Raw genomic sequence first — 12,167 nt, 5'->3', positions numbered from 1 at the left:
TCATTTAACCCCTTCCCTAATAAAAGTTTGAATCACCCCCCTTTTCCCATAAGAAAAATAAAACAGTGTAAAAAAATAAATAAATAAACATATGTGGTATCGCCGCGTGCGTAAATGTCCGAACTATAAAAATATATCATTAATTAAGCCGCACGGTCAATGGCGTACGCGGAAAAAAATTCCAAAGTCCAAAAAAGCGTATTTTGGTAACTTTTTATAACATTAAAAAATGAATAAAAAGTGATCAAAAAGTCAGTTCAAAACAAAAATCCTACCAATAAAAACTTCAGATCACGGCGCAAAAAATGAGTCCTCATACCGCCCTGTACGTGGAAAAATAAAAAAGTTATAGGGGTCAGAAGATGACATTTTTAAACGTATAAATTTTCCTGCATGTAGTTATGATTTTTTCCAGAAGTGCGACAAAATCAAACCTATATAAGTAGGGAATCATTTTAACCGTATGGACCTACAGAATAATGATAAGGTGTAATTTTTACCGAAATATGCACTGCGTAGAAACGGAAGCCCCCAAAAGTTACAAAATGGCGTTTTTTTTTCGATTTTGTCGCACGATTTTTTTTTCCGTTTCGCCGTGCATTTTTGGGTAAAATGACTAATGTCACTGCAAAGTAGAATTGGCGACGCAAAAAATAAGCCATAATATGGATTTTTAGGTGGAAAATTGAAAGGGTTATGATTTTTTAAAGGTAAGGAGGAAAAAACGAAAGTGCAAAAACGGAAAAACCCTGAGTCCTTAAGGGGTTAAGTGAAGAAAGCTCGTTTTGTGAAGTGAGACGTGAAATGCGGTAAAGTGCTTCAGCGCACGCTTCTCCCCACTTGTTCTACCCATCTGTGGGGGGTACCAGCACTTAAAAAAAAAAAACTTTGGACATGTTGTAGAAATTCATAAAAAATTTTAACTGGTTGGGGTCTAAGTGTTCGGACCTTGAGCCCATTTTTTCCAACCAGGGTGCCTCCAGCTGTTTCAAAACTACAACTCCAAGCATGCCCAGACAGCCGTTGGCTGTCCGGGCATGCTTAGAGCTGTAGTTTTGCAACAGCTGGAGGCACCCTGGTTGGGACACACTGGGTAGAAAATGTAGAAATTAGTGCAGTCTCTTCATTAAAATCCACGTGGATTACGACCACGTGCACATGCCCCAACACCGCGCGGACGTTTCTACTGTTCTCCCTACGAAAGTGAATGTGTTGCGCGACGGACAATGAGATTATGTGGAACTGCTCAACCTCAGAGGCTCTAATAGGACAGAAATGCGATTTGGGAACCCCGCGAGATGAAATCACAGGCTGCGGGAGGGAGTTTCCGAGAATCAGGAGGACAGGAGCGGGAAAGTCACAGAACAATGATCCAGGAGGAGATACAGTCAGATGAGGAGAGACTTTTTGGGGTGGGGGCGGGGTGGGTGGTGTTATGAGGAAGGAATTTTTAACCATTCTGTTATTTAACTTTAATCTATCATTATATCTGACACTTTCCATGCAGATTTGAAGCCTTAGGAAGCAGTTGCCAACACCTGCAAAATGCATTATTTGGGGATGGACGCTGTTTATTATCTAGCTCACCTAAAAGCCACAGCTTCTGTGCTTTTGTAAAAAAAAAAAAAATAAAAAAAATTTGGGATGTATGCAAAAAAAAAAAAAAAAAAGAATTTTAAATTAATAATAATAATAATAATAAAAAAAAAAAAAAAAAATATATATATATATATTTTCCCCCTGCCATATTTTTTATATATATATATATATATATATATATATATATATATATATATATATATATATATATATATATATATATATATATAAATAAAAGGTCCTGTAGCGTGTGCAGGGTGTAAATATATAAATATATGCCCTGCATCCTTAAAGGGGTACTCCTGTGGAAAACATGTGTTTTCAAACCAACTGATGACAGAAAGCTATACATATTTATATATTACTTTAAAATCTTAACCCTTCAAGTACTTAGCTGCTGTATGCTCCAGAGGAAGTTGTGCAGTTCTTTTCTGTCTGACCCCTTGCTCTCTGCTGACACCTCTGTCCATGTCAGGAACTGTCCGGAGCAGGAGAGGTTTGCTATGGGGATTTGTTCCTTCTCTGGACAGTTCCCGACACGGACAGAGGTGTCAGCAGAGAGCACTGTGGTCAGACAGGAAAGACCTACACAACTTCCTCTGTAGTATACAGCAGCTAATAAGTACCGGAAGGGTTAAGATTTTTAAATGGAAGTAATTTACAAATCTGTATAACTTTCTGACACCAGTTGATTAGAAACATTTTTTTTTCCCATCAGTGTACCCCTTTAAAGGGTAAAAGGGAATCTGTCAGCTCCAACTCATGTTCCACACTGCTGACACTTTTAAATACTGTTCTCAAAAGAAGACGCGTGAAACCTTTTATTTATCTCTCTCTGTGCTTTCAAAATGTAGAAAAATGCATTTATTCTCTCATCCCAAGTGTCAAAGCTCAGTACCAAGCCCCTGAAGTGCTACAGGTCTGAATGCCCTCTCTCCCTCTCTAATACCTATCACTGCTTCATTGACAGTCAGCTGGAAGCCAAGCCCTGTTTCAAAATCGGGTCCACGTGCTGTGTAAACATACTGTGTGAGAATTTGAAACAGGGCTCGGCTTCCAGTAGGCTGTCAATCAAGCAGGGACACAAGGAATATGAGTGGGAGCAAGGATTTTAACGGTGTCAAATTTACAGTCAAAACAGATTCTATTACAAATTCCTACCGAAATAACATGGATATGCGGGCACATATACTGGCACCATGTCAATTTAAACTACAGGAGGTGCCCAAATCCCAAATTAGCCCCCCAAGTTATGTTTTTACCACAGGGCTATAGCTCTATTTACCTCTATTTACTTAAAAATGTATATAATTCAAAAAGACCCCAATAACCACAATAATATGTGTATAGAAAACTGGAGGATACGATACGTAAATTAAGTAATAACCAAGCACAAAGGTGCTACCAGAATCATGATGAGCAGTTCGATACACCAAGCATTACTGTATACAGTAGGATATATCCCACAGTGATCCCAAATACGAAATTCCTGATTAATAACCTTATATCCCGACGTGTTTCCCTCCTCTTTCAATATTGGGCATCATCAGGGGACAAAAACAACAGGAATGCATTAGGACATACTCGTTTTTTTTAGCTTACCTGGACTTGTCTTCTCCAGCTGGTACCATCTGTAAAAAGCTCTCTTCTTCTGTTCGCTTAAGTCGGACCCCTGCTGAAGCAGCCAGTGAGAGATCCTGCTCTGACTAATACCTGCAAGGCAAAAGATGCTCTGATGAAGCAGAAAGATCAAACAAAGAGTAATAACTTGTAGAGGTGAATGAACAGCTGCATATGGAAGGGTCCACGTCATGAGGATCGAAGGGTAAAGTTGTTGGGTATTAGAGATGAGCGAACTTACAGTAAATACGATTTGTCACAAACTTCTCAGCTCGGCAGTTGATGACTTATCCTGAATAAATTAGTTCAGCTTTCCGGTTCTCTGGTGGGCTGGAAAAGGTGGATACAGCCCTAGGAAAGAGTCTCCTAGGACTGTATCCACTTTTTCCAGCCCACGGGAGCACCTGAAAGCTGAACTAATTTATGCAGGAAAAGACATCAACTGCCGAGCAGAGAAGTTCGTGACGAATCGAATTTACTGTAAGTTCACTCATCTCTATTGGGTATGGAAAGATACCTCTTCCAGCAGCACAGAGTATTTAAAAGGGTATTCCAGTAAAAAAATATTTTTTTTTTCATATCAACTGGCTCCAGAAAGTTAAACAGATTTGTAAGTTACATTTATTTAAAAAATCTTAATCCTTCCAGTACTTATCAGCTGCTGAAGTTGAGTTGATCTTTTCTGCCTGACCACAGTGCTCTCTGCTGACACCTCTGTCTCAGGAACTGTCCAGAGCAGGAAAGGTTTGCTATGGGGATTTGCTCCTACTCTGGACAGTTCCTGAGACAGAGGTGTCAGCAGAGAGCACTGTTGTCAGACAGAAAAGAACACCTTAACTTCAGCAGCTGATAAGTACTGGAAGGATTAAGAATTTTTTTTTTTTAATAGAAATAATTTACAAATCTGTTAATTAAAAAAATCTTAATCCTTCCAGTACTTATCAGCTGCTGAAGTTGAGTTGATCTTTTCGGTCTGACAACAGTGCTCTCTGCTGACACCTGTCTGTCTGTCTCAGGAACTGTCCAGAGTAGGAGCAAATCCCCATAGCAAACCTCTCCTGCTCTGGACAGTTCCTGAGAAAGAGGTGTCAGCAGAGAGCACTGTGGTCAGGAAGAAAAGATCAACTCAACTTCAGCAGCTGATAAGTACTGGAAGGAGTAAGATTTTTTTTTTTTTTTTTTTTTTAATAGAGGTAATTTACAAATCTAAAGAAAAGTAAAAAAAGGTGCAAGTGCAGCTCACAATTGATATGTAAACCCTACCTGAGGTCAACAGGGCATGCAACTATACCACAGCTGCAAAAAATAGCGAAATATATATGGAAAAATATTGCCCGGACCTTCCAAGGTAGTGTGATTGATTAAATAGACAATAGATAACTGGGTCGTACTCCAATAATAATTCAATGGTTATTTATTTAAAATGTATAGTGCATTACTCCTCACAGGGCCCTTGTGAGGAAAAAACACAAATAATAAATGTACAAGATTAAACCATCTTAAAATGTAAAAATATTAAAAAGTATCACTGGCATATAAAATAGCTCTATGTAGACAAATTCATATAATGTCTTTACGGTATTGTGAAGATGCAGTATAAATGTCCTTTTGTGTGGCAATTCTATATCAAATTGGATACTTTGTTACCGGTCCTGGATGGTGTAGCTCTGTCTGTAGCTACACCATCCAGGACCGGTAACAAAGTATCCAATTTGATATACATATGCCAGTGATACTTTTTAATATTTTTACATTTTAAGATGGTTTAATCTTGTACATTTATTATTTGTGTTTTTTCCTCACAAGGGCCCTGTGAGGAGTAATGCACTATACATTTTATTTAAATAAATAACCATTGAATTATTATTGGAGTACGACCCAGTTATCTATTGTCTATTTAATCAACCACACTACCTTGGAAGGTCCGGGCAATATTTTTCTATATATAATTTACAAATCTGTTTAACTTTCTGGAGCCAGTTGATACGAAAATAAAAACATGTTTTTTTACTGGAGTACCCCCCTTTAAAGGAGATGATATGATCTTACAGTACTGTTCATAAATCTGCGTTCTCACCTGTCACTTGTGCAACCACCGCTTGCGATATTCTCCGGTTCGCCAGGAAAGCCTTTATTTCTTCTTTGATGACGCTACTGTCCCTCCTGTCAGAACATACACACGGGTCATTAGAATTGGGCTGCCATTTACCCTCTTATAGCAGTGATTTTTAAACAGTGTGCCTCCAGCTGTTGCAAAACTACAACTCCCAGCATGCCCGGACAGCCGTTGGCTGTCCGGGCATGCTGGGAGTTGTAGTTTTGCAACAGCGGGAGGAACGTTGGTTGGGAAACACTGTCTTATAGTATCACAATACTGAAGCTATAATCCTCTTGACCTACAGTTAAATCCTCCTGTGGTTGTGATCATGACGATTGGTTAAAACTTTTATTTTGGAATCCTAAATGTATATTATATTCTAGTAAATTCTCTGCTGTCAGCGCACGAATTTACTCCGCTCCAAGATGAAGAACGAAGTCAAAAGTCTGTACCCGATCCAAGACCGTGTATCTAACATATGAAAACGATTTTAAGGAAAACAAAATGTAAAAAAGGGGAAATTCTCTTAATCCAACACATATGCTGGAAACCCGTACACACTGTACGCTTCACTGATACTTGACTAGAGCTGCACTCACTATTCTGCTGGTGAGGTCACTGTGTACATACATTACATTACTTATCCTGTACTGATCCTGAGTTATATCCTGTATTATACCCCAGAGCTGTACTCACTATTCTGCTGGTGAGGTCACTGTGTACATACATTACATTACTTATCCTTTACTGATCCTGAGTTATATCCTGTATTATACCCCAGAGCTGTACTCACTATTCTGCTGGTGAGGTCACTGTGTACATACATTACATTACTTATCCTGTACTGATCCTGAGTTATATCCTGTATTATACCCCAGAGCTGTACTCACTATTCTGCTGGTGAGATCACTGTGTATATACATTACATTACTTATCCTGTACTGATCCTGAGTTATATCCTGTATTATACTCCAGAGCTGTACTCACTATTCTGCTGGTGAGGTCACTGTGTACATACATTACATTACTTATCCTGTACTGATCCTGAGTTATATCCTGTATTATACCCCAGAGCTGTACTCACTATTCTGCTGGTGAGATCACTGTGAACATACATTACATTACTTATCCTGTACTGATCCTGAGTTATATCCTGTATTATACTGCAGAGCTGCACTCACTATTCTGCTGGTGAGGTCACTGTGTACATACATTACATTACTTATCCTGTACTGATCCTGAGATATATCCTGTATTATACTCCAGAGCTGTACTCACTATTCTGCTGGTGAGGTCACTGTGTACACACATTACATTACTTATCCTGTACTGATCCTGAGTTATATACTGTATTATACCCCAGAGCTGTACTCACTATTCTTCTGGTGAGGTCACTATGTACATACATTACATTACTTATCCTGTACTGATCCTGAGTTATATCCTGTATTATACTGCAGAGCTGCACTCACTATTCTGCTGGTGAGGTCACTGTGTACATACATTACATTACTTATCCTGTACTGATCCTGAGATATATCCTGTATTATACTCCAGAGCTGTACTCACTATTCTGCTGGTGAGGTCACTGTGTACACACATTACATTACTTATCCTGTACTGATCCTGAGTTATATACTGTATTATACCCCAGAGCTGTACTCACTATTCTTCTGGTGAGGTCACTGTGTACATACATTATATGCCTTGATTCTTGAGCAGTGATGGTCACACTTGTAGTTCTCCTCCCAGGTTCTATCACCCCCTTTTGCTCTGATAAGATACATTACACAGAAGGAGATGAATACTTTGTTGCCTGAGGAACCCACAAACTTCTGCGCCACGAACTGCATAAATACAATTAATCACCTAAGGACTTGAAATAAAAAAGGCCGCAAATAACTACTCCAGCCACCATGAGACATGGCGGCTGGCACCCCGGGGCTGGCATTTCTGGTTACAATATAATAGATCCACCCTCGGCTTTCACATACCGGAATTCATCCAAAGTCCCGGAGATGATCCCCCATTTTTATTTATTTTTTTTCCCCTCCTAAGCACCTACATGAGTACGGGAATCGGGGCCGACAGTGATGGATGTGATGGGAAAGTGTTAATAAAACGGAGAGGAGACGCAGTATAGAGCCAGGGGCCAGACTAGTGCGGGTGACATGTCATAAAGTAGCTGGCTGGCTGGCAATGCTTTTAATGAGTGTCATATCTGATCAGGAGTGTCATAACACCAGGATGGATGAGGGTAATTCTCAGGAAGGTGTGTGAGTGCCATATGGCATGTGGAAAGTTTCATTACTGAGGGGAAGCATAAATCTCCTACTTCAGACATAAAACCTGATCATAAAATAAGATGGTTGGGGGGGTGGGGTGGGGGGCTGCGGCGTTAAAAAGACACATATGCGCATCGGTAAATTGTTCTGGAGGTGTAGGGTGAGGAAACGAAAAACTTCTGCGTTATAGAGTCTTACAAGTGTAGGGAACCACTGCAGGAAAAACTAATAACTTTTTTTTTTATTTAAAGGGGTACTCCGCTGCCCGAGCATTTGGGAAATTTTGTTACGCATGCTTAGAGCGGAGGGCTATGACGTCACGCCACGCCCCCTCAATGCAGGTCTATGGGAGGGGGCGTGGCGAACGCCACGCCCCCTCCCATAGACTTGCATTGAGAGGGCATAACGACACATGGGGGCGTGGCAGTGATGTCACAAAGGTGCGTGGTCGTAATGTCAAGACCGCCACCACCCAGCGCTCTAAACGAATGTCGGGGGCTGCACAGAGATTGCGGGGTCCTCAGCAATCAGACATCTTATCTCCAATCCTTTGGATAGGGGATAAAATGTCTAGGGGTGACGTAACCCTTTAAAGGGGTACTCCGGTGAAAAACTTTATTTTTAAATCAACTGGTGCCAAAAAGTTTAACAGATTTGTAAATGACTTCTATTAAAAAATCTTTACCCTTCCAGTACTTTTTAGCAGCTGCATGCTACAGAGGAAATTCTTTTCTTTTTGAATTTCTTTTTTGTCTTGTCCACAGTGCTCTCTGCTGACACCTGATGCCCGTATCAGGAACTGTCCAGAGCAGGAGAAAATCCCCATAGCAAACCTATGCTGCTCTGGACAGTTCCTGACACGGACAGAGGTGACAGCAGAGAGCACTGTGGTCAAATAAGAAGGGAAATGAAAAAAGAACAGAATTTCATTGGTAGCATAAAGCTGCTAAAAAGTATTGGAAGGGTAAAGATTTTTTAATAGAAATAATTTACTAATCTGTTTAACTTTCTGGCACCAGTTGATTAAAAAAAAAAAAAAAAAAAAAAAGGTTTTCCACCGGAGAACCCCTTTAAGGGCTTTTTGGGGTAGAGGCTTTCAGAACTACAGTTATTGAGGCCGTCCACCTAAAAATCTGATTATTACTACAAGTTTAACACAAATAAAAAATGACTATGGTTGCTACGTATACAATGTATCTATGACATACAACGCTTGAATATCCCAATAACTTATGGATTTGGGGGCAGGGGTTTTAAAACTACAGCTATAGAGGCAATCCAGCTAAAAATTTGAATAATATTATGGGTTTAAAACAAGTAAAAAGTCTTTTGGCACGTCTCTTCGTTTTTCTCCCTCCTCTGTTTTCTCTTCCCCCTACTCTACTATTGCAGCTGCCGTGAGGTTGTGGAGTATATCAACTGGGGTCCGGACGCTGTGCCCCAACAGATTGGTAGACATACCTCAGAGCGATTGGGGTCCACTTGCTGGACATTGACCTTGAACCCTGGATCTCGGCGGGTGTCCGAACAGTGGGTGACATATGGACACCGGATGGTATTAGGACTTACTCTGACATAGTGTCTACCTATTCACTATCACATAAGGACTTTTACAAGTATCTATGCATAAGACATTTTTTGCACGCCCTTAAATGGCCTGATTCTTTGCCTCACACCTCCTACGAAACGCTATTTTTTAACTCACAATCTGCTACAAGAGGTATATCCGTCACCTATTCTGCATTACTTACTATTGACACCCCCGACAGATTTGGTTTTCAGACTAGGTGGGAGGAGGACCTGGCACGCTCTCTCTCTGCGGAGCAATGGAGCTTTGTTTTTGATCTGCACAAAAGACACTCTAGATGTGCTACTCACCTTGAGGCTTCTAGGAAGCTACTGTATCGGTGGTACTACACACCGATGCGCCTTTCCAAATTGTACCCTGCAGTTTCTCCAGTGTGCTGGAGGTGCTCCTCGGAGCCTGGATCGCTTTTGCACATATGGTGGACCTGCGGGAAAATACGTCCCTTGTGGACTAGAATTAAGAGCTTCTTGGACACCCTTCTGGACTGCCCGTTCCCTTGGGGTCCAGAGGTGGCCCTTTTATTCTTGACCTTAGAGCAGGTTCCAATAAAGTAATCTCTTATAATGTACCATATTCTTACAGTAACGCGGACCTCTATTGCCCGTAACTGGAAATCCACTGACGTGCCGGGTCTTCCTGCCATTGTGGCTGTGGTTCACCATAACCTCACCCTTGAAACTATGATAGCTAAACGCTGTGGTGCTAGGGGTCGAATTGCCTTACTGGAACATTGGCTGCAGGCTGTTGGCGCCTCAATTGAAGGGACGTCTTCCCGGTCTCACTGACCTGATAGTCTCTCTACCACTAAGATTTTACACTATTCGTGGCCGACCACTATTATTATGATTATTGCTTTCTTGTCTAGCACTGGATCTTATACTTTAGCGTGCTGTTGCTTTGGGACTGTTGTGTTCTACTGTTTTTGTTTTTTGTTACCATCTCTGTATTTGGCTTCTACTCTCGAAGCTTTTTTGTACTTATTTTGAAATTATAAATAAAGTTAAAAAAAAAAAGTCTTGGCACCCCAGAAATTTTTCTAGAAAATTACGTATTTCTCACAGAAAAGGATTGCATTAACACATGTTTTGCTATACACATGTTTATTCCCTTTGTGTGTATTGGAACTAAATAAAAAAATGGAGGAAAAAAGCAAATTGGACATAATGTCACCAAACTCCAAAAATGGTCCGGACAAAATTATTGGCACCCTTAACTTAATTTTTGGTTGCACACTCTTTGGAAAAAATAACTGAAATCAGTGTCTTCCTATAACCATCAATAAGCTTCTTACACCTCTCAGCCGGAATGTTGGACCGCTCTTCCTTTACAAACTGCTCCAGGTCTCTTATTGGAAGGCGCCTTTTCCCAACAGTAATTTTAGGATCTCTCCACAGGTGATCAATGGGATTTAGATCTGGACTCATTGCTGCCACTTCAGAACTCTCCAGCACTTTGTTTGTCATCCATTTCTGGGTTTTTTTTGACGTATGTTTGGGGTCATTGTCCTGCTGGAAGACCCAAGATCTCGGACGCAAACCCAGCTTTCTGACACTGGGCTGTACAGTGCGACCCAAAATCCGTTGGTAATCCTCAGATTTCATGATGTCTTGTACACATTCAAGGCCCCGAGTGCCAGAGGCAGCAAAACAACCCAAAACATCACTGACCTCCACCATATATCACTGTAGGTACTGTGTTCTTTTCTTTGTAGGCCTCATTCCGTTTTCGGTAAACAGTAGAATGATGTGCTTTACCAAAAAGCTCTATCTTGGTCTCATCTGTCCACAAGATGTTTTCAGAGAAGGATTTTGGCTTACTCAACTTCATTTTGGCAAAATGTAGTCTTGCTTTTTTATGTCTCTGTGTCAGCAGTGGGGTCCTCCTGGGTCTCGTCCATATTGGGGTCCTCCTGGGTCTCCTCCATAGTGGGGTCCTCCTGGGTCTCCTCCATAGTGGGGTCCTCCTGGGTCTCCTCCATAGTGGGGTCCTCCTGGGTCTCCTCCATAGTGGGGTCCTCCTGGGTCTCCTCCATAGTGGGGTCCTCCTGGGTCTCCTCCATAGCATTTCATTTCATTTAAATGTTGACAGATAGTTCACGTTGACACTGATGCTCTCTGAGCCTGCAGGACAGCTTGAATATCTTTGGAACTTGTTTGGGGCTGCTTATCCACCATCCAGACTACCCTGCGTTGACACCTTTCATCAATTTTTCTCTTCCGTCCACGCCCAGGTAGATTAGCTACAGTGCCATGGGTTGTAAACTTCTTGATAATGTTGCGCACTGTGGACAAAGGCAAATCTAGATCTCTGGAGATGGACTTGTAACCTTGAGATTGTTGATATTTTTCCACCATTTTGCTTCTCAAGTCCTCAGACAGTTCTCTTCTCCTCTTTCTGTTGTCCATGCTTAGTGTGGGACACACAGACACAATGCAAAGACTAAGTGAACTTCTCTCCTGTTTTTCTGCTTTCAGGTGTGATTTTTATATTACCCACACCTGTTACTTGCCCCAGGTGAGTTTAAAGGAGCATCACATGCTTGAAACAATCTTATTTTTCCACTATTTTGAAATGGTGCCAATAATTTTGTTTTTTAATAGAATTCATTTACAAATCTGTTTAACTTTCTGGCACCAGTTGATTTAAAAAAAATATTTTCCCAGTGGAGTACCCCTTTAATACTTTAAAATCCCAATAACATGTTATGGATTTGGGCATAGGGGGTCTTAAAAATACAGCTATGGAGGCAGTCCATCTAAAAATCTGATTAATAAAGTCTTGCGGTTGCCATGTATACAATGTATCCCTGAGATACAATGCTGGGATGCCCCAATAATTGGGTAGGGGGTTTCCCCTTCTTAAAGGGGTACTCTGCTGCTCAGCGTTTGGAACAAACTGTTCCGAATGCTGGAGCTGGAAGCTTGTGACATCATAGCCCCGCCCCCCTCATGACATCACACCCACCCCCTCAATGCAA

General features: G+C 41.0%; 1 protein-coding gene across 4 annotated transcripts in view; it reads right to left on the bottom strand.

The window, feature by feature from the left end:
* HMBOX1 (homeobox containing 1) overlaps positions 1-12,167 on the bottom strand; it is a 130,096-nt gene that overhangs the window by 13,701 nt on the left and 104,228 nt on the right. For all 4 annotated transcript variants that reach the window (XM_056563822.1, XM_056563824.1, XM_056563825.1 and 1 more), the window contains exons 4-5: positions 5,297-5,382; positions 3,202-3,312 (exon numbers count right to left, since the gene is read on the bottom strand). In XM_056563822.1, the coding sequence (XP_056419797.1) occupies positions 3,202-3,312; positions 5,297-5,382 (197 nt within the window). The remainder of the gene's footprint in view (positions 1-3,201; positions 3,313-5,296; positions 5,383-12,167) is intronic.

The sequence above is a fragment of the Hyla sarda genome, chromosome 3 (genome assembly GCF_029499605.1).
Source record: "Hyla sarda isolate aHylSar1 chromosome 3, aHylSar1.hap1, whole genome shotgun sequence".
NCBI lineage: Eukaryota > Metazoa > Chordata > Amphibia > Anura > Hylidae > Hyla > Hyla sarda.
This window is presented reverse-complemented; position numbering and strand designations above follow the sequence as displayed.